Source organism: Phascolarctos cinereus, unplaced genomic scaffold (genome assembly GCF_003287225.1).
Source record: "Phascolarctos cinereus isolate Bilbo 61053 unplaced genomic scaffold, phaCin_HiC Scaffold_9;HRSCAF=440, whole genome shotgun sequence".
Lineage (NCBI taxonomy): Eukaryota > Metazoa > Chordata > Mammalia > Diprotodontia > Phascolarctidae > Phascolarctos > Phascolarctos cinereus.
The window spans coordinates 173723559-173747939 of record NW_027556402.1 but is presented as its reverse complement, the minus strand read 5'-3'; the positions used below and the strand labels follow the sequence as shown (position 1 = coordinate 173747939).

Here is a 24381-nt window from a genome sequence, read left to right as displayed (position 1 = left end):
GGTACCATCTCCATGTAGATGACTCTCAAATCCATACATCCAGTACTCCTCTCTCTCCTATAATCCAGTCAAACTATCAAATGCCTGCTAGATATCATCTGGATGTCTTGGAGGCATCTCAGGTTCTGATTCAAAAGGCTCAAATGGATCTCTGCTTTAATCAGTCTGGATGTTCTCCTCAATGATGCAGATCTCAACCCATCCATGACTGCCAATTCCGTAGGTCTCTCGTCCAAGTCCACCCAATGTACTGGAGGCCTTCCCTGCTTTCTCATGGCAATGAGAGAAGACAAGCAGAGTTCCCTGGCTGTCCATCTAGCATTCCTCGTCCTTGTGACCAGCCCATTTTATTCTTCCTGACTTACATTTCTCTGATTACATCTTTTACTCTTCTTCTCAGAGTTTCTCATCAATTACATGTTGCAGCTACATTCAGCTACCATGGGTTTCTCCACTATTCTCTCTGATATTATTTTCAATTCTTCAGAGATTGTTGTATTTTATGTCTCACAGCCATACAACACCATGGATAGAAGTCTGGCATTAAGAAAGCTGGGCTTTCTCTCAGGGATGTTAAAAGAGCTTGATCATTTTCTGAAGGCAATTCAACCGATCTTCCTCCTATTATTCAATACTGAGTCATTTGTACTGTCTGTCCCAGGGACCATTTCATTTTTCATCTTTGTACTTTATCTTAGACACACAGAAGAGTGCCTGGCATGTAGTAAGTGCTCAACAAATGCTTGTTAGCTGATTAATAGGTAAATCTCATAAAGATTTTGTAAAAATGGGAAAGTAGCCATATAGGTGGATTGTTAAGGTTTTCTCAGCTGACTTTTTCAGTATTAATAAGTAGTTATGGATTGTAATCCCTTGTATTTTTTTTTAAACAAGCACTTCTTTACAAGTAAATATTCATATTTTCCCTCTTGCCTTTGGAATCTTCCCTTTCCTTAGATATCTTGTGATTGCTCCCTCAATGATCTCACAATTGTATCACCTGAAGCATCTATCTCTACAAATACAGATATTTGTTGCAATTTGGCTATTTTCTCCATCTTTGTTCTCTTTAATGTAATTTCTACTTACTCTATAAATAAATCCAGTAGCCTGATGCTAGAGTCCAAGTGTAGTAACTCTTCTGTTCTTGATATTGAAATCATTCTGTTACAAAAATCCTTGCAGATCTTCTCCAGTTTTCTTCTCTTTGCTTTCCTCCTTACATTTTTTTTTCCTTAAATGCCCTCAGGATAATCTCTCTTAACTTAATATCTTTCTAAGCTCTTTAAAAATTAGAAAAAACTAGAAGGAGGTTGTATCTACATGGCTGACTGGGTTGAAAGATACTCTTTGAAGAGGATGGAAAGGAGTTGGTAGAGACAGTTTTATTGTACATCCACTGGTAACAAGAGCCATTATTTCATAGGATACTTAGTTATCTCATATTGTAATACCCATGATAAGCATTTGAAAATGATGCAGCAAATACATCAACATTGGTTGTAGAGGATGAAGAGACAGTAAAATTCTCTGAAGAATTTGATAAGAATCTTCAATTAAATTCAAATCTAAGTTGCTAATCTGACTTTCACGTAAAGGAGAAATGGGTGAGGATACTGAGAAATACATTGCAAAGTATGGTTCAGGAACAAGGAATGAGAGTGATCAGATTTGTAAAACAGAAGCATCACGAACATTTTTAGGGAGAGCAGGATGATGGGGGCAGTGCAGAGAGTGCTGGATTCATAATAAGAACATGTGTTTAAATCATGGACTTGCCATTAGCTACCTATAAAACCTTCCTAGGTCCTTTAATCTCTAGGGACCTTAATTTTCTAATCTGTAAAATGAGGAACTGGACCAGATGACTTTGAAGGTCCCTGTCAGCTCTAATTTTGCAATTCTTTAAGCTCATGAGTTGAGGACCAGATAACACCACAAAAATAAAAGTTATATTTTGAGACGGGAAAATATTTGTCATCCCTGAATTGGATACAAGCAGCACACAGACTGGTCCACAAAAAGAGATCTCAGATTCAACATGTCCAAAACAGAATTCATTATCTTCTCTCCAAACCTTTTTATTTCTGTTCATGGTCCTCCCTGTGTCTTAGAGTCATCTTCACCTCTTTCTCTCACCTACCATGTCCATTCAGTTGGCAAGTCTTGATCTGACCTTCCTCAGAATGTCTTGCATCTGTTCCCTTCTTCCACTCACCTAGTCACCACTTTAGTTCAGGTCCTCATTGCCTCTGGCCTGGGCTACTGTAATAGCCTTCTAATTGAACTCCTTGCTTCTAGCCTTTTCCCTCTCTAACCAATCCTCTACACAGCTACCAAAATAATCTTTCTAAGGCACAAACCTGACCGTGTCCCTTTCTTGCTCAAAAATATTTCCTTTGCTTATAGGATAAAATACAAAACTCCTTAGCTTGTTGGCATTTAAGGTACTCCATAATTTGGTTCCAAACAATTTTGCCAGCCACATTTCATACAAATCATCTTCATAAACTGAATATTTCAGCCAAATTGGAATACTAGCCAGTTCTTGAAATCTTTTATATTTCTTCACCCATCTATCATATCTGGAAAGCATCCCATTCTCATCTTTCCCTTTCAGAATCCTTTTATTCCTTCAAGGTTCAACTCCTATATCACTGGCTCCGGGAAACTTTCTTTGCTAATCCCAGGTATTAGTATTCTCTCTCTAATTTTTTTAAAGAATATTTATTTGTGTACAAAGTCAGCCCCTCAGCTCCTCAGTGAAATGTAAGTTTCCTAAGGACAGGAACTCTTGTTATTGTATTGCTACAATACCTTACCTAGCACCTTCCACATAGTATGAGCTCAGTGAATTCTCATCTTGCCAATATCTCTCTTAGGTATTCATTGTTTTGTTTATTTTTATTATAGTTACTTGTGCATATGATTTATCTCCCCTGCTAGACTGTTAAGTGTCTTGGGGGCTGAAACTACATATTATTTGCCTTTGTATCATATTCAGTTCCTAACATAGAGCTTTGCAAATAGCAGTAACTATACTGAGTTAATGCTATCTGTAAAGCTCTACACTAGGAACAGGAATATAACTCATTTTTGAACAGTTTAATGAATGAACCAAGTTATATCAGCTAAGCAAATGAAATTCACCACCTATTATCCAAAATATTATAGATTGTTCCTATTATACTGACAATCTAGGTTTTGGGGGTTTTCGGTGATTTTTTTTGTTTGTTTTACACATTTTAAAAACACAAGAATTTCAGGAAAGAGAGAAATTCTTAATATTTCATACTCTGTATGCTCTCAGGTTTTTGGTCTCTGCTGTTGTTTCAGTCTAAATTAAGAATCCAAACCTTATTGTTGTTACATCATACCCATGCGGCGGGTAGCCAGAGGCAACTCCAATTCCTGTTAAACAGTAGGAAGGGTTCTTACTAGAGACGGCTCTTCTGCCTCCTGAGTTGGAGGGGTGCCGTCAGGCATAGGCGAAGGGCTAGCATCATTGTCATTGGTCACATCTCCATCTGTCAGTGCATCAAATGAGGGCAATCCATCCTCATCCACAGGGAGACTGTCCAATGTTTCTGTGAGGACGGCTAGCAAGTTTGCCTCATTCTCTTCATCTATCTTCTGCAGAAACAGAAAGAGAGAGGGGGAGGGCAAGAGAATGTGCTTAATCAGCATGGAAGGAACACATATTTAGCCAAATGTGCCAATGCATATGAAGTAATTCCTGACCACAGTAGCCCACAGTAATCTCTCCCTTCACTAACTCCATTTCCTTTTATGGTCTTGGCCATACAACTGGAACCTTGTTGTACAGTACTAACCTCTAATTGTTGGAATTATGTTATTTAGCACTTTTATCATGTCTATGTATAATTAAACTATAAGTTCCTTTAAAATAGTGTTAAATTTTTAATTAAATTCCAAATTACTAGCAGACCACTTTGCACATGGCATGATTAGGGAGAGTGGGGGTAGAGGAATCTGGTACCGCAGGTCAGCGCCTGTTCTGCAATTTACAGTCTTAGAAAGGATACCTACGGCACTAAGAGATTAAATGGTTTGCCCAGAGTCATATAGCCAGTATGTATTACCAGTGGATAGAGCAGCTGGCCTGGAGTCTGAAAGACTCATCTTCATGAGTTCAAATCTGGTCTCAGATACTTACTGGCTGTGTGATCCTAGCCAAGTCACTTAATCCTGTTTGCCTCAGTTTTCTCATCTGTAAAACAAGCTGGAGAAGGAAATGGAAAACCTATCTTTGCCAAGAAAACCCCAAATGGGATCACAAATAATTAGACAATACTGAAAAACAACTGAACACACACACACACACACACATATAACGCATATACACACACAACACACACACATTAACCTTTTGTTAACGGAGCTCTTGGGCAGCCTTGCAAAGTCCATGGACCCCTTCTCAGAATTTTTTTTAATGCATAAAATAAAATACAGAGGTCTACAAAGGAAACCAATTAAACTGAAATAAAGATGTATTTTTTTTTCTTATCCAAGTTTATGGACTCCATGAAACTTGTCCACAGACCCCAAATTAAGAACCCTTCCATGTGTAAAAGGCAGAAGTTGAGCCCAAGTTTTTTCCTGACCCTGAGGCTGGCTCTCTATGGCACCACACTGACTTTAGTTTCGTACCCTGGTACTGAATCAGCGTTATTAAATTTGAATGTTGATATGTAACATGACCTTGCTCACAAATGGTTTCATGTGGATGTGGCCACTTTTCCTTTCTGAAACGTAGGCTCCTCATGAGCAGGGTCCATGTATTCAGCTTCTTTTCGAAGCCTACAATCATTGTCACAGGGCTAGGAACATAGTGAATGTTCACTAAATGCAATAATGATAGTTCTTATTTCAAATGCATTTTAAAGTTTGCAGAATGCTTTCCTTCTAATAGGCAGGCAAAGTAGGTTTTAAAAATATTACTCCAATTTTACAGATAAGGAAACTGAGACTCAAATAAGTTAACTGCTTGCCATGATTACAGAGTACAAGGTTAGATTTGGGCCTCAAACTCAGAATTTTGGACTCCTTCTATGTTATGCTTTTTACTTGCAATTGAATTCAGGCAGGGCAATTTTCCTCTTCCATTCCCTACAATTCATTTTTCTTAAAATTTTATTCATTTTATTCTGAACTTAAGATGTGCAACAAGGCTTTCCATAGCATAGTAGAATTGGGGGGGGGGCGTGATTACACACAAAACTGCAAATCTATTGGTACAATCTGCTATTCCTTTTAAATATATCATAAAATGATCATACAACTTTTTTAAATTTTTCCTTTTATTCTTTCCTCCCATCTCCCCCACCTTAGACATGGCTACCATTAGACACAAATACGTGTGTGTGTATACATACATACACATATATGTGAAATTTTTCTATATTTATTCTGTTTATCAGTTCTTTCTCATTTTATTTGACCCATGTGATTTTCTTCAAAAGAATGTTAAAACACACACACACACACACACACACACACACACGCACGCACACCTCAAATTCGATGCTATACTATTAATAACTATAGGCTAAATTATCCTGCACAGATTGTATTATAAAATGCACCTAAGTTGCTGACATCTAATGAAGCCAGCAATGCCCAGACTTCCTCTCTCTCTGGTACTCAACTCCAGTTAATTGACCTGACAAAATTACAAGAATGCGAGAATAAGACAGCTAATCAGAAAATCAAATTGTATTACTAGAGAAATTAGGCAGGTCTTTATCACGTATACATTTTATTTTCATATAAAAATTGTTTCTCTTCATTACTGATGAGTCTTTGTCCATAAGCAAAAATCTCGAGTGAATATTCCTATGTGTCTTAGAGGCCATTGGCAGCATTTCTACCCACCTTTAAAGTAATGACTGATCTTGTTTTTGGGTTTTTATCAATGCTTCAACTCTGTAGTCCTTGAAGCTGACCTTGTCAATGACTTATGTAGGGGGAACAGTATCATTGTTATTTTAGTTTTATCACGTTCCCAGTTGATGGATTAATAGCTAATCAGTGCTGGAAATGTTGATTTTTTTTATGTGATGGGTAAATTTATTTAATGTTTTAAAATACTTAGTCCTCTAAAATGTAAATTACTTTTAAGACTACCAGAATATGGGTGCCAGCTTCATGGTCTAGCAGTAAGAGCATGGGAGTTGGAAGACCTAAGTTCAAATTGTCTAGTACCTGTATGACCTTAGTAGATTATTTCTCTCGGACTCTCAGTTTCTTTATCTGTTATATAAGAGTCAGATGCAATAACCTCTAAGCTTTTTTCCAGTTCTAAATCCTATAATTTGTTTAAGATTAAAAGAAAAAAAAATGATCATGAATATAATTTGCCTTTCAAGTACCTGGAAATATTTTCTATTTACAAAAAAAAAAAGTCTAGTCATGAAGTAAGCTACAAAATTACTCTTAACATAATTACAATGAAACCAAATGTTGATTTAATCTAAGGTAAATACTATCTTCTCTAGTAAAATCTGTTTCATTTTTGTGGTGGCCGAGAATTGGAAATTTTTGCCCATCAATTGGGGAACGGCTGAACAAGTTGTGGTTTATGAATATAATGGAATACTATTGTGCTATTAGAAATGATAAGCATGTGGACTTTAGAATAATATATCATTGTATTATATTTCATAAAAGAGAGTTTGCATATCTATTATTTTTTTTAAATCAGACAGAATCTCTGCATATTCCATAATTTTGTAAATACAGTTCATTCCCTGGTAGTTTAAATAGTTCAAAGCAAAAGATTAATAATGTTTGCCAATAAACAAAGTTTTGGTTAGTATAATTTAAAATTCATATTTGGTATTCCAGGTATGCTATATGCTATTTGTTTTCAGTAACATAGTCAAATGGTTTTCCATGAATGCAGTGTAATTCTAAGCAAGTATACATGGGAAAATACTTTTAAATTAACTATGTTTCATGGTTTCCTTCTAACGAGTCTTGAAAAGCCATATATTCCTTAGAATGGTAAAGATCTTGGAATTTGATCATTTCATAATTCATTTTTAGGACCTGATTAAACATAATTATTTCTATTTTTTACTGAAATAGTGATGACATGTATGTTAGTAGATGATTTTGTGAAGTTCTTGAGCAGAGTCTGCTACAGCAAAATTATTCTTGAAACTAACAAGAAAAACTGTACGACTATAACTACAAAATGCTATTTATGGAAATAAAGACAGATCTAAATAAATGGAGAAATATTAATTGCTCATAAGTAGACCTATATAAGAAAAATGATACTAACCAAATTAATTTATTTATTCAGTGTTATATCAATCAAACTACCAAATAATTATTGTATAGAACTACAAAACATAATAACAAAATTTATCTAGAAGAACTAAAAGTCAAAAATCTCAAAGAAAATAATGAAAAAGTGGGAAGGAGGGGGGCCTAGAAGTACCAGATCTCAAATTATACTACAAAAAAAGGAATGTTCAAAACAATTTGGTATTGGTTGAAAATAGAGAGGTTGATGAGTAGAAACAGATTATGTGCACAACATACAGAAGCAAATGGGCCTATTAGCTTAGGGTTTGATAAATTCAAACACCTGAGTTCCTGGGTTGGCTTTTTGAAAAAAACTGCTGAGAAAAATGGAAAGCAATCTGACAGAAACTCGGTATGGAGCAACATCTCATATTGCATAGCATGAGAAATTTCAAATGGATGCACAACAGATATAAAAAGTGATATTAGAAGCAAATTAGAAGAGCAGGGAAGAAATTACTTTTTAGATAAATGGAGAGAAGAGTTCATGGCCAAGAAGAGAGGATCACAGGTGATAAAATGTATAATTTTGATGACATAAAAAAAAAAGTTCTTTCATGAACAAATCCAATGCAGCTAAACCCTCTTCCCCCATGCTCCTCTTTTACTGTAGAGGGCAACACTGTCCTCACAGTCCCTCAGGCTGACAACCTAGGAGACATCCTGGAGTCCCCACTATCTCTCAACCCACATCCCCCATATAAGTTCTTGTCAAGGCCTGTTGATTTCATCTTTGCAACATTTCCTTAAATATGTCCCCTTTTCTCCTCTGACACTGCTACTGCTCTGGTGTAGGCCCTCATCACCTTGTGCCTTGACAACTGCGACAGTCCGCTGGTGCATCTGTCTACCTCAAATCTCTCGCCACAACAATCCACCATTCATTCCGCCCCAAAAGTGATGTTCCTAAAGTTCAGATCCCATCATGGGACACATCTGGAACCCTCCTCATCTTACTCAATAAACTCCAGTGGCTCCCTATTGCCTCCAGGATCATATACAAAATACTCTGTTTGGCATTCAAATTCCTTCATAAGCCAGCCCCCCCCCCACTTTTCTAGGCTTTTTATACCTTATTCCTCGACACATACTCTTCTGTCAAGTAGTCTTCTCCCTGTTAATTATTTCCAACTATTCCTGTATATAGCTTACTTTGTATTTATTTATTTATTTGCATGCTGTCCCCACCATTAGATTATAAGCTCCTTGAGGGCAGGGACTATCTTTTGCCTCTTTTTATATCCCCAGTGTTTTGCACAGTGCCTGGCAAGTAATAGGCACTTAATAAATGTTTACTGATTTGCTTATATTAAAATTTAAAAGGAAATCATTAATTATGTGTGTGGGAAAATCTTAGCAGCCAATTTCTCTGATAAAGGTCTCATTTCTAAGACTAATAAGAATTTTTAATACTAAGAACCATTCCCCAATTGATAAATAGTCTAAGGATTTGAACAGACAGGTCTCAAGGGAAGAAATCCAAGCAAGATATATGCATTAAAATGTTCCAAATCACTTAAGATTAGAGAAATACAAATTAAAGCAACTCTGAGGTTCTAAGTCCCATCCCTGAGACTAGAAAAGTTGACAAAAAAAAGGAAAATGACAATGTTGGGAGAGACTACAGGGGGAAAAGGCCTATTGATGTACTGTTGGTAAAGCTAGAAATTGCTGTAATGATTCTGTAAAGCAATTTGGAACAAGGTCCCCCAAATTACTAACCGTGCATGCCGTTTGACCCAGCAATACAACTACTGGTCTTATACCCAGAGAGATACAAGGAAGAGAAAAAAAGGTACAAACATATTTGTAGCGCCTCCTTATGCAGTGGCAAAGAATTGAAGATTCTGGGGGATCCTATCAAAAGAGGAATGGAAATACATCATGGCATATGAATGTAACTGTATGCTTTAATAAGTAAAGAAAGAGACAGTTTCAGAGAACCTGGATGTACGCATGTGGAGTAAAGTGCACAGAACCAGATAAAGATTTTATACTATAACATCAATAGCATCAGATGAAGATTTTGTCCTATGGCATCAATAACACAAAAATGGACAATTCTGAAAGACCAACACAATAATCAAACTCTCTCATGACAGAGAGTTGATGGGCTTATGTGCAGAATGTGATACAAGTTTTTGGATGTGGACAATAAATAAGGGAATTAGTTTTGCTTGACTATGTGTGGGGTTTTTCTTTTTTCTTTTATTTAATGGAGTAGGGAGATTGGAGCTAAAAAATACTCAAAAATTTTAAAAGACAGAAAAGCAAAAATAAATGTAATTAACAGGAAACATTACGTGTTCTCTTTTCAGACCTCAAATGCTTTCTTTAATCATATAATGCCATAAGAAAGCCCAATATCTGCTGGTAGATCTTTTAAGTTGTAGGTTTAAACAGATATTCAAATGTACTGATATTCCCAAGTGAGAAGCTGAGTGGACACTAGCCCTCATCATGGCAATTTCAATTAGTTTTGTACAAGTTTCAACAATCAAACACCCCAGAGAAAGCAATGGATGTGACAAAGAGGACTCTGTTAAACAATTAATGTCACTTTCTATTATTGCTTCAGTCCCAATTTACAGAGCAAATAAATCAAAGTCACCACAGATGAAGCACACTGGCCTGTGAACACATGTCTGTTCACAAGCGACATGGCAGTGGGGAGCACATTAGTCAGTAAAATGACATTGCAAGATAACCTTTCCAAAGCTTGACTATGCTATTGCTTCTAATTGCCCCAAATTATTGCTTTAACTGAAATATGCTTATTAGCTCCATCAAAGATAAGAGAAGAGGGAGAGAGGAGAGATAGAAACTGTAACTGACAATGGGCAATAATATAATGGGCTATATTGCTCTGACTCAATGTTGGAATCAGAATCCTCACATTGATAGCAGGAAGGACAAAGTGAAGGTATAGAATAGCATGACACAACTTTTTTCCCATTGTAGCATTGCAGTTTTAAGGGAAATTTTCCCATGTTGGGATACAACCTCCTGTTCTCCTTTGTACTATGAAACTCCACTCTCTTCCTAAGTAAAGGCCTGTCTGATAATAAGATGATGCCCTCCAGGGTATTCAGAAAATGCACACAATATTATCGAGATAAAAGTTTTATTTTTGCAAATGTCTGTAGTATTTATAATGGTAAACAATAAATATGGCTAAGTTTATACAAACTATTCAGCAATAATAAAAACGATTTAGAGCTGAGTAATGTCTCCAATCATAAAATCATCTAATCACATATTATAATAGTAACTAAACAATCCCTTCTAACTAATTATGATAAATCCTAATATGGTACCCTCTCTGTGGTTACTCTTGTACTAGTATGTCAAGTCCCTAGAGATAGCTGGCTACTACTCATTTTAGAGTTCTAGAGGTAATTCTTAAGGGCTGGTTACTACTTACTTTAGAATTCTAGGGGAAACTCCTAAAGGTTTTCTAGTACTGTCACTAATGAGCCCCTATCAGTGTGCTCACTATTGGTTATCAGTTAAATACTTATCTTTCAGAAAAGGTATTTATTTACTAAGCAGGTATATAGCAAGGAAAGTGGTTATAGAACTCCTTTCCCCACCACCTCAAATCAGGAGTGCCCTCTCCTCTTGTAACAACAATGTCCCTGAAGAGAATAACTTCCAACTTAGAGATCACATGTGGACAAAGAATAAATTCACAGCTCCTGGTTACTGGAGACATTCTCTCATGGAGTTCTTATGAAAATCTTCTTAGGTGTAACTCACTGATAGGTTTTTGGGAGCTGGTGTGTTTAGTTGATGTGTCTCTTAGTTTCTAATGCAAATACTGCCTTCTGACTCCAATGGGGACTTCTGATCTTTCAAAGTTCACAAGGCTGTCTCTTGGTCGATGGGAGGTAGGAAAAGGAAAAACTATTCCCACAGACTATTTCCCTTTCAGGAGTCCTTAATCATTAGATTCAACTATTACTTTCCTGAAATGCAGGATTCTGAGCTGGCTTGCTATATTATGTATAGGGCCATATGTGTGTGTGTGTGTGTGTGTGTGTGTGTGTGTGTGTGTGTGTGTGTGTGTGAGTCTTTCAGCCAATCACAAGACATTTCCTGTGCACTGTCATTCAATGATCAAAGTATTTTATTCCTCTCAAATTGATTAAGAATTTGTTAGCAATTAGTTTTCCTATGATAATGTTAATTGGAGTGGGGACAAAAATCCCCACCCTTACATTAACAATATTCATATCTGCTGAGTTTCTATGTTACTGACCTAGCCACCTGCTTTGCACATAGTAGATACTTAATAGATGCTGAATGATTGAATTAATAACCCACGGGAGCTTTGTGAGTCCCTCAAAGTTCTGTAGGGGTGTTCCTGTAAGAAGGTAGACTCTGACTTTTAAGGGATTCTTAAATACTACCTTAGAATTTAAACCTTGGGCTATTCCACTCTGGAGAAGTGCAACCAGAGATCCTCTACTAGAAGAGTGTGTGTGTGTGTGTGTGTGTGTGTGTGTGTGTGTGTGTGTGTGTTTAGGGACAGTAAAAGTAATAAAAATCCTTTACTCCAAGTTGTAGTGGGAGAGGAAGAGAGGAACTCATCAACTAAACTAATGAGGGAGACAAAGGGTTCAATATTCAGCAGTTGCTTAAGGACTAAAAAACTGTATGTGATGTTCCAATGATATTTAAATGTAGGTTATATGAAAAGACCATGCCCTGCTTAATATAGTAATTTTTTTCTGCATCTTGTAGAATGGAAATTACACTCTGCTTCCCAAGATTCTCACACTTACTTGATCTCTGTTTGATAAAAATAGTTTAATAGCCATTTAATCACAGCTTCATTATCTTAGCTCTCTTAATGCGAATTAGGGCAGGAAAATACTGGCTTTCTCATTATTCAAATCATCAATAAGAAGGAGAAATGGTGTGGCCTTTTCATCATTCATTAATCAGATTCAATACTTGAAATACTATTTACTAAATGATCAATCAGTCTAAAAATCATTTAACACCTTTTTGGGATTCCATTTCCCCATACGTAAGATTTCAAAATTTTGGCCCCCATAAGATATGAATTCTTAAAAATATAAATAAATTATCATTCATCTTCTTGATTATGTATACTCAGATTATACACATTGTAGCTTGTTCACTGACATTTTTTAGTGCTGGGCCAGTTATCCCATCATTACCAGCTACCTATGTCCTTATGTAACATATACTACTAAGCCAATTGGTTTGTCCTCAGAAATTGCAACGTATTTCACTTTTTAACTTAAGTAAGGCATAATTAGGAAATAAAATCTGCTTGATTCTATGAATACAGATATCAAAAAATCAGTGCATTTACTAGAACAGTTTGTATATAAAATTATCTTTGTAAAAGGATGTATTTGTACTCTGTATTGAGAAATTTAAAATCTGATTTGGTCCTAAAAAACTTTAGTCCAAAACAGACAAACTTGGTCATTTTCTATAAGAAAAGACATAGGAGAAGAAAATTCCAGGTTGAACCCAACAGTCCTGCTCATCTCTAATTAGATGGACCTATATGCAATCATTTTTGCCTTGACCCCTACAAGCAAATTGGGACAAAGAGGCCATTTCAGTCTTTATTTGTCCTCTTACTCCTAACGCAGGCAACGACAATCTATGGCACATGTGTCCTATAAGGGTTTAGAATGGGTTATTTTCTAAAGTTTCAAAGGCTGCAAAATTGATTCACTTCTGGCTTCAGCAAAGTATTATTAGGAACTCAAACCTGACTTTTTCTGCACCTATTTAGAGATCCCTGAGGATTGAAAAGAAAACAAAAACTTCAGATTTCTTCTCTTATACATACAATTACAATGTATGTCAATGAACAGCACTTACTAAACACCTACTGTTTGTCAGACATTATGCTAGCTGCTGGGAATATAAAGACAAAAATTAAAGAATGCTCATTCTCAAAGAGCTTATATTCTATCACCGGAGGCAAAATATACACATCACAGGCACAGAGGCAGTCAGTAAGCATTTTTAAGCACTTACTATGTGACGGACATTGTGCTAAGCACTAGAGATACAAAACAAAAAAAGAGACAAAACATAAGGCTCGTCCTTAAGGAGTATACATTCTAATGGGGGAGACAAATTTCAGTGACTAGGCGTACAGAACACACATACAGAGTAGAGAGAGGACGATCTAAGAGGAGAAAGCATTAGCTTGTGAGAGGAGAGAAACCCAGGAAAGGTCTCTGGGAGAAGGTAGGATTTCAGCTCAGTTTTCAAGGAACCAAGGGAAACCACTGGAGTTCACTGAACAGGGAGGTGACGCTGATAGATCTAGGCTTTCAAAAAATCACCTTGGCAGCTGAATGGAGGATGGAGTAGAGTGGGAGACTTGAGGTGGGGAGAAAGGCTAAAAGGCTTTGCAGTAATCCACGTAAGAGGGGATAGGGTCATGAACTAGGGCTATGGCCATATGAGTAGGGAGAAGGCAAAACGCATGAGCAACGTGAAGATAGAAACCAGATTTGACAACGGATTAGCTCTGTGGGGCGAGTGAGAGTGAGGAGTTAAAAATGACGTTCTAGCTGCAGTCCTGGGTAAGCGGGAGAATGCTGGTGCCCTCAATCATAACAAGGAAGCTAATTCAAAAGGGGAGGGTTTGGGGGGTAAATACCATCGGGTTTTGCTCTGGGTATGTTGAATTTGAGATACCTATGAGACATCTCGTTTGAGATATCCAAGAACCAGTTGAAAATGTGTCTATAGCTCAGCAGAGATTAGGACTGGATATACAGATCTGGAAACCATCTGCAGAGAGATGATATTTGAACCCATGGGAGGTAATGAGATCATAAAGTGATACAGAATAGATACATACAAAATAAATGCAAGGGAGCTAAATACGAATAAGTTAGGCAATGTAGTGGACAGAGTGCTGGGCCTGGAGTCTGGAAGATGTGAGTTGAAATCCATCCTCAGACACTTACTAGCTCTATGATCCTGGGCAAGTCATTTAACCTCCCTCAGTTTCCTCCAATGCAAAATGGGGATAGCGATGGCACCTGCCTTGCAGCGTAGTTATGAGGATCACATCAAATGGGATGATATTCATAAAGCTCTTGCACAGTGCCTAGCACATAGTAGGTACTATATAAATGCTTATTTCCTTCCCAGTTATAGATGGAGAACACTATCAGTGGTGGGGATTAGTCAAGGCTTTGTGTAGGAGGTGTCTGAACTGCTTCTAGAAGGAAGGGAGGAATTCTATGAGGCAGAGGTGAGGAGACAATGCATTTCAGTCATGGAGGCCTGTCAATGATGCCATGACAGATGGAGTGCCATGGGGAGGAAGAGAAGGACAGCTGAGTTAGACTACAGGATGCTATGTGGGGAGTAAAATGTAGTGACGCTAGATAGGTAGGTTGATGCTATACTGTGAAGAGCTTTAAAAACCAAACAGAGGTATTTATATTCTACACTGAAAGTAATAGAGAACTAATAGAGATTATTTAGTAGGAGAATGACCTGGTCAGATCTGTTAAAGAAAACAACTTTGTGTGGAGGACCGATTAGAGTGGAAAATGGCTTGAGGAAGGAAGGTCATTGCAACAGTCCAGTTTTTAAAAGTGCTTTGCTTCTAGTATATAATTTTAAATAATCCTTACAATATCCTCATGCTTACTCATTGATTTCATCAGGGAAGTATGAGGATCCAGAGCAGCAACTAACATTGGATCTCTCACTATTCCCAAAAATAATATTTTTATCCATAGGAAATGAAATAAAACAAAACAAAAACAAACATCAAAGGCAACCAATCTGAGATCAGACTTTACATCTTATTTGGCCATCCACCCTATTATTCTTTCTATCTACCTTGTTGCCCCCAAACTATTTTTGACTTCTTGTTCTGGACAGAGTAATCAATTCAGAAGCAGTATGGCATCATGGCTTTTGAGCAAGTCTTGGAGTCAGGAAGTACCACATTTAAGTCCCACCTTTGACACATGTTGGCTGTGTGGCCCTGGTTAAGTCCTTTCTCCTCTCAGTGATCAAACAACTTTCTAGGACCATGCTGATTTGCTGCAGTGAAAAGAGTTAATTACCAGGAGTTCCCTAAACCAAAGAAAACACAAATCTAATCCAAATAAGAAGAGTCAAATCAATACTACCATTGTTTCTGGAAAGGGTTACTTGGTCAACTGCTCTATGGATTAGCTCACTGTTCCTGTGACCTCCCAAACCAAAATTCCCTGGAATCATTTCCCTATAACACATATGTGTCGTATCTTCTACCAGGATATAAGCTTTTGAACACCAGGAACTGTCTCACTTTTGTATCTGTATTGCCAAAATTTAGCACAGTTCCTAGAATATACCTAATAAATGCTTTTTCATTCCTTTCCTCCTTCAATCATTCAGCCTTGAAAGGAGAAGAGTCACAAAAGGACACTGGATATTCATTTAACAAATGGAAACTGATCATCTACTATGTATGAGGCTCACTAACAATTTACTGTATGTACAGAACTAGGCTAGCTCTGGGAGAGAGAAAACTAATAATTGCATTATTTATAATAAAGAGATAAATAATGAAAATAATATAAAATCATTTATTGAGCTCAAAGGGTTTGTAGTCTTATATGTGTGTGTGTATGTGTGTATATATATCTATATCTATATCTATATGTGTGTGTGTGTGTGTGTGTGTGTGTATACAGAGTTCAAAGCATGAGATACATGTGAAAAGGGGGCCAAGGCCTTGTCACTAAGTAATCAGTTCCAGGGCCTTGTTGAAAGACTGATTATATGCTTTTGAGTCTCAGGTATTTTTTTTGAAAACCAGTGGGTTCCATCTAACTGGTTTCTGTAGTAAGGGTCCTAGGGCCACGGTCATGATAAACATAGCCTAGAAATGACCAAAGATCTCAAGCATAGCTGAGTCAAAAAGGATATTAGATTGTTGTATAAAGGACATATCACCCCAAAAGCCCCACGAATGCACCCCTCCTATAGCTCCATTCAAGCAATGTGCTCTGTGTACATGCTACTGGGTAACCATGTTGCCTCTCATCCTCATTATTACCTCTTCACTCTTTCCCTAAAGTACTCACTTGTATTCAACATATTTGAAGAGTTACTCTCTTGCAGTTGACCTATAGCAAAGGATGTGTGACAAGCAGAAAGAGCACTTAATTATATAGGTAACTCCTTGGGAAATTGTTTAGACTAGTTAAAAACTGTATGTACATACAACCAACCTATAGACAAGGCCTAAAGTGGGTCACAGAATTTAAATAAAAGGTAACCTGAGTGTGAAAAATAATTTGTATTAAGCATTTATAAATCAAAACCTAATGTGTAGGATATATAGGAAATTGACAAAAATATATAATAATGTGAATCATTCCCCAAAAGATAAGTTGTCAAAGGATATGAACAGTTTTCAAAAAAAAAAGAAAAGTAAATTACCAAGAACCATAAGAAAAAAATACTCCAAATCAACAAAAACAAGGGAAATGAAAATTAAAAGAGTCTTGATGTTTCACCTGAGGGATATCAAATTCTCAACAGTCATAAAAGAGGGAAACCTTCAATATTTGGGGAAGGACTATGGGAATACTGGCACATGTATACTATTGGTGGAAGTTTGAATTGTTCTAACCAATCTGGGCAAAAACTTGAAATTATTTGAGAAAAATCATTAAACTTTTATATCACTTGATCTAATGATTCTTCTACAGGGGATATGCTCCAAGAAAGCCAAAGATAGAAAAGCCCTATATATACCAAAATATTCATAGCAGCAATTTTTGTAGGAGGAAAAAATCCCTGGAAAATAAGGGGGGGTGCCCATTGACTGGGTAATCACTTAACTGGGATAATTAATTAAATATAGTAAAAAATTACACATATGAGGAATTCAGAGAAATGTGAGAGGCCCTACATGAATTACGCAAAATGCTTTTCTAATAACAACCTTAAGAAGGTAGTGCAAGCTTTATTATATCACTACATATCAGATGAGGAAACTGAGGTTTTAGGAAATTTATTTGCCCATGGCCACATAGCTTATAAGTGTTTGAGGCAAGATCTAAGCTTAGTTCTCCTGATTCCAAGTGGACTACCCTTTCTATAACACTATCTATGTCTGGAGGGGTTCGCCTTAAGAAGGTTGGTCACAAGGTGATAGTTATCTTTAGCTACAGCAAAAACTCAGGAAACTATCTAACAAAGAGGTATGAGATTGTAATCTACACTGATCGCTGATGTTCCCAGACTAATTGAATGGCTTTGAAGTACAATATCACTTATTCATTTCCCAAATGTACAAAGTGGCCACAGTGAAAGACAAGGTGGGAATGAGTAAGCTGTGGCATGTTATCAATGATAACTTGCCCCAAGAAGCAGATTGGTGTATATCATCCAGGAAATGTATGATGAGGAAAGGAAATAGACAACTAATGTAATGAAGATGAGAGAGAACAAGTATGTATTTACCTTGAGCACTGCAGCGGTACCCACGGAATGACAAAAGGCCTTTTTCTTGGTATTTATCATGATTGTTTCTTATAATGGTAATATTCCACTGTATTCATGCATCATAATTCATTTAGTCATTTTCCAATCGATGAAAATCAAATATTTTGTTTTTGGTTCTTCACTACCATAAAAAAAAAGTGCTGCTATAGATATTTTGGTGTACATAGAGTTGGGTTTTTTTTGGGGGGGCAATAACTTTCTTCGGGTATATGCCTAGCAGTAGAACATCACAAAGAGTTTGGGTACTTTAAACATTTTATTTCCATAATTCAAAATTGTTTTCCAGAATTGTAGGAGTACACATTCTAACTGAAGAAATTATCAGAGGCAGCTAGGCTGCGCAGTGATTAGAGCACCAGCTCTGGAATCAGGGGGACCAGAGTTGAAATCTGGTCCCAAACATTTGAAACTTAATAGCTATGTGACCTTGGGCAAGTCATTTAACCCTGATTGCTTTGCCAAAAAAAAAAATAGAAATTATGCATATAGGATGGTGGAGTTACAAGTCAGATGGTGAGGCCTGGAGTTTTTAGGGTTTGATATCCAGTGGCCTTAGTTTCCTTAGAGTGGAGTGGCAAGGAAATAGAAGAATAGCATACAACAAGGTTCAAGTTTCTAGAGGGCATGATGGTATAGTTGAGAAGCCCAGAGGGCATGGTAGCAAAGCAATCTCATAATAAATCAGCGGTGTGATGTGTCAAGCAAAAAGGCCAATTGATCTTAGGCTGTATTAGTAGAAGCTAGTAACCACAATAAGGCAGGTTACGATTCAATGGTACTGTGGTTTAGTCTAGAGCCATAACTAGGGTGAGGCAATCAGAGTTTTATACCAGTGCACTAATATTTTCAGCAGCATTTTCATTGTTTTAGCAAAAATAATTAATTAAAATAGGAAGCTACCAAATGACAGCTTGTTCTCCCCCTGCCTCTAGTGAGTCCCTTCCTGTCCCAGTACCACCATATTCCTTCTCATACCCAAAGAAGCCTCACAGTATCCTGGGGTCTCCACCTTTCCCAATGAAACTCAGAGTACATTTTGAACCATTTTGTCTGGACATAAAAATTGTTAGTGCTTTTACCCTACTACCACATCCAGTTCTGAGTGACCCATTTTGGAAAGGACACTGAGAAATTTAAGTATATCAAACGAAAGGAAACCAGGAGGGCAAAGGATTTGAAACCTGCCATGTAAAAGATGGCTAGTGTTTAGCACACAGAAGAAAGGCAAGAGGGCAGGAAGGAGGGGAGGTGGTTGGAAGGTAGGGCATAGTAACCTTCAAATATTTTAAGGATTATTAAATGAAAGAATTATTCTGTTTGGCCCTAGAGAAAACAAAGGGAAAAGGGGGTGACAATTAAATGAAAGCAGAATTAAGTTTGATATGTAGAAAAATTTTCTATCAATTAGAGATTTCTAAACATTCATTAGGCACTGACTATGTGCAAGGCACTATGCTAAGCACTGGAGATATAAAGAAAGGCAAAACCAGGGGTGGGGAATCTATGGCCTTGAGGCCACATGTGGCCCTCTAGGTCCTCAAGTGCAGCCCTTTGACTAAATCCAACCTTCACAGAACAGATCCCCTTAATAAGAGAATTTATTCTGCAAAATTTGGGCTCAGCCAAAAGGCCACACCCAAGAACCTAGAGGTTCCCCACCCCTTGATAAGGCAGTTCCCGTCCTCAAGGCACTGACAAGCTAATGGACAGGAGGAGGGGCTACCCAGCAGGGTATGCTGAAGTCCTTTGTCAGTTTGGGAAATGATCTGAAGAGGTATGAGTTTCAGAGTTGATTTTATCTTTCAGAAGGATGTTTCAGGAGATCATGAAACCCAGGAGGTCAGTGATGTGGGAAATGATGAGGTGAATGCCCTGAGTGCCCTCCTTCAATGACAGAGGATCAGAGAGGCCCTCTCCCATGTCCAACCGCTACACTCTTCAGGCAGAGGGAGACCTTTATCAAGGTCAATTTGAGTGCCGTTCCTTTGTTTCTCCTGAGGTATTCACAACCCTTCATGACTTACCATCAAATGAAAACTTAATGAGTGCTGAAGATGATAATACAGTAATTCTGAACTCATCATCAACAGATTGAAGTGCCCCGGAGAATGTGTTCATGACACCAGGCTAGACGCTATCCAGACTCAGTTAAGCCCATGAACTTTGTGTGAGTCTCCTCAGGAAGCGCAATGACACTGATGTCAATATCCAATAATACACGGAAACACAAAAAGAATAGGTAAGATACATGAAGAAGACAACTTAAATTGTAGTTATTCATAGGATCACTGAAGTGTAGAAAGAGAAAGCACCTCACGACTTCTCCAGTCTAACACCTATTCAAAATTCCAAACCTCTGAAGTCAGTGCAAAGTGGTATATTGAGGTTGAGCCCCAAACACCACCCTGGGCATTAGAAAGGAGCCTAGGATCACAAGTTTAGAGCTAGGAGGGATGTTAGCAACATCATTATTTTACAGATGAAAAAGGAGAAAGCCAGGGAAGTGAAGTCCTAGCTTACATCTGTACTGTTCATGTACTAGACTATAAGCTCCCCGGCAGGCAGGGAGAATTTGCAGGAAGGAAACAAGAATATATAAGTGCATACTATGTGTCAGGCATTGAGGATGATAATAAAAGCAAAAAATAATACAGCTTCTGCCCTCAAGGAGCTTATATCCTAATGGAGGGAGACAATGCAACCAAAGGAATTGAGAAGAGAGTTGGAGAAAGGTTTCAGTTCTGTATTTGTGTCCTCTGCATTTAGCCCAGTGCTGGGAACGCTGTAGTCACTAAATGCTTGTTCACTGATTAACCAAAGTCACAAATAGTAAGCTTCAGAGGTGGCTTGTGACCCTAAGTCTGATAGGTAAAGGTAAGGGAGGTTAAATACAGAATAAAAAGATCTGAGGATCCCTGTAAATGAAATCACAGGAAAGAGCAAACACAGACCCTTAGGACACACAAATAAGAACACGACGGAGAAGAGTAAACAAATAGTCTCTCTTCCACTAACTCATTTAAGTTTCTGCATTGCTTAACGTCACCTGGGAAAAGGAGCATTCAGAAAAATCAAATCAATGAAAGATGTTCCATTTTATAAGTAAATACAAAACTCCAGATTTATAAATAAAAGTTGAGGGTGATAATTTCCCTTACGGCAAAATCCACAAATGGATTCTCTTATAGAGTAAGTTCCTCTGGTATAACAGAAATATTATTTTGAAATAAATTTTGTTTACATTAAACTTTCTAGGAAGCTACCAATTGCAAAATATAGGGGCATACAATCTCCATTTCTGCAAAGGAATAAAAATTAGATCTTTTGAAGAAAGGTAAAATGAAATAGAAATATTTATACTGTAAAAGATAATGTGATAAATTAATTTAATAACCAATTTTATTGATATTAGAAATTATTTAGGTAAATGCTCATCCATTTTTCTTCTATCATGATGGTGTTCTGAATCAGAGAGCTTAATTAAAATTAAGAACAAATTTGTTGTGTATAAAATCTGAAGGGACCCTGGGGCAGATACCAGGAAAGGTTATAGAATGAATCACCATACTAGGAGATTTGAACAATAATTGCACGAAAATAATAAGCAATGGGCTAGGAGTCAAGAGACCTAGGCTGCAGTCCTCATTCTGTCACTAGCTATGTGAAATTTGTCAAGTATTATCCTCTCTGAGCCTTATTCTTCTGATCGGTAAATTAGGAATAACATTAACTTCCAAAGTTACTTTCCAGTGTTGTGAGGGCAAAATGTGACATGGATAAGCATTATAAAGTAAAGTAAAAAGTGACACACATCACAGAATTCCATGTTTGAATTGAAAAGGAAGATGCAATTGCACTCCCTTACTCTTCAGATGAGGACACTGATTTCTCAGAGATGCATGAAGTAGCATTTCCCAGGGAACACAGCTAATCAGTAGGAGGGGCAGGACCCAATACACTGAGACTCCTAACACCCAATATAGTTCTCTTTCCATAACTCATTGCCTCTCAAATCTAACTGTTCCTAAAACTATTAGTATTCACAGAATCACAAAATCTTAAGATTTTACAGGGATTTTGGAGGTCATCAGTCCAAATCACTAACTGAAATAGGAATCACTTCTACAACATCTCTAACAAGCAGCTAAAAAATGTTAACAAATGAGCAAATAAGGAGATGAACATTTTTTTTCTTCTGGATTAAATACACACCACATAAAAATGGTGTATTTATGGAGTCACAGAAACCATTAAAATTAATTCTTAGTTTAGAATAACTTCAAGAAGCAAAATAGCTTGTAACAATCTATAAACCAATAAACCAATAAAATGTTCTGGTCCAAGATAATACAGCAAAGCAGGGTCACAGTCAAAGAACACTATTCCCATGACCCTGCTCTAACCTCTAACCTGTCACCCAGATCCTGGCAGCTGACGTAAATCTCAGTATCCAAATGTTTTCCTGTTTGCTGGGATGATGTCAACCTTACTGTGTTCAGGGTTGGAAACACTGGGTACAAAGTATTAGTGGTAGCCCTACTCTTTTTCTATGTACAACAAAAGTTAGTAGGTTTGGGCATTTGAAAACAAAATCTGTCTATATCAGTCCAAATCCCCCAAATCCTCAATGTTGTCATGTTTAGCAGAGTTAGCAGTTCAATGACCTCTCTTTTGGTTCTGGTACCAAAGATTATGATCCCAAAGGTTCCTAGTGGTGCCACTCTCAATCGTTTCATCTGGAAAAAACTGCTGGTATCTGTGGAAAGAACACTGGACTGAGAGTCAGAGAACCATGGTGTAGAAGAAAGAGCACAGGACTCAGAGGCAAAGAACCTTCATTCAGATCTTGCTACATCCTAGGAAACCCCTAAAGAAGTGTTTCAACCCTCTCCAAGCCTCCAGAGGGGATAATAATATGTGTACTATCAACTTCACAGGATGTTTGTGAGAGTTCACTTACTGAAAAGGGAGGCTGGATTACTTTACTCTTTGTGAAGATAAGCTAGCTCTTAGGGATGACTGATTAGGGAGGCTGTAATGTTCTGAGAATGAGCTCCCAGCTCATTCTTTTCTAAATGCTACTTGCAACTTGTTGGACACAAAAAAATCACTTCATCTCTCTGGGCCTCACTTTCCCAACATGTAAAAATAAGGGGTTGTGCTGGCAAGTCGCTAAGATCCCAACCAACCCTACAACTTGTGAGGCTAAAGCACTTCGTAAACTATTAGAGCCACATAAATGTTAGCCATAATTATTACTATTAAAATGAAGGGTTTGGACATTTTACAGGTCTAACATTTTATGATTCTGGTATCTCTCAGTTTATGGTTATGAAAATTTTAAAAATAACACTTTGAATCTATTGCATTTACAACTTCTACACATGCTTTCATATCATATTCTCATGTTTATTCTCATAAGATTGACATCGTGGAGGTATGTTAGCTATTTTCACTCTATCTTACAATCATTCTATAGATATGACAATTTTTCTTCAAGATAAATTAGTTTTGAAATCCCAAAATGGAACAGCTAAATAACTATATTAAGTATTCACTAGTCCTTTTAAGATTGGACTAACAGCATGCCTAAAATACCTTTATATTTTAATTCAGAGTCACTCAAATCAAGGCACCAGGAGTGAGATAAGAAGGAAAAAAAATGAGGGGGGGAATAATTAGGAAAATTATTTTTCAAAGGAGGAGAATCTAAAAGCTTCTGGTAGGGAGGTGTCAGTGTTCAGGAAGACTGACAGAAATGTGCCTATTACATAATGCATGGATTCTAACTAACAGTCAAGTGCAAACTGGAAACCAATGGCTCCAGGAACCAAGAAAAGCTCTCAAGTAACTTGTGGGAGAAAGAATACACCCGTAGTTAGAGATATAGAAATTAAGCTAATTTTTGAAAATCCTATATAAAATTAAGTAACTTGTGCTACTTTAACTGAAATATTTCATAGCTTATGAATAGAATTTAAATGAGGTAGCGTAATATATAGCAGATACAAGAAACTCCAATTGAACCCAGATTTGCAATTTCATAGACTGACTCCTCTCAACATGGCTATTCAATTAATCCTGATTCGTTCCTTGGCGTGTTTCACTGCCTCTAACTCAGCTGTGACATTCGCTTCCTGTGTGACCATATACAAATCCCTTAACCTCTCTGAGCTTTATTTTCTTCATGTAGAAAATAAGGGGTGTAAACTAGGTGATCTCTAAGATTGCTTCCAGCTCTAAGTGTTGTGATGAGATACTCTTTAAATAAGTATTTTAAAGCATTGTTTAACTTAATTCAATTCATCTGACATTTAAGTCTCCACTAAATGCTAGGCACTAGATAGGTAATAGAGACACAAAAAAAGAAACCAAATAGTCCCCTGTCCTTGAAAATATTATATTCTAAAGGGAATGATACAGTCAACTAGTATTTATAAAGTCCTACTATGTGGCAGGTACTGTGCTAAACAATGAAGATACAAAAAGAGGCAGAGAAACAGTCCTTGCCTT

General features: G+C 37.1%; 1 protein-coding gene across 3 annotated transcripts in view; it reads right to left on the bottom strand.

The window, feature by feature from the left end:
• PPARGC1A (PPARG coactivator 1 alpha) overlaps window positions 1-24381 on the bottom strand; it is a 425645-nt gene that overhangs the window by 41587 nt on the left and 359677 nt on the right. For all 3 annotated transcript variants that reach the window (XM_020992474.2, XM_020992470.2, XM_020992476.2), the window contains exon 3: window positions 3439-3633. In XM_020992474.2, coding sequence (XP_020848133.1) covers window positions 3439-3486 — 48 coding nt within the window. In that variant the 5' untranslated portion in view covers window positions 3487-3633. The remainder of the gene's footprint in view (window positions 1-3438; window positions 3634-24381) is intronic.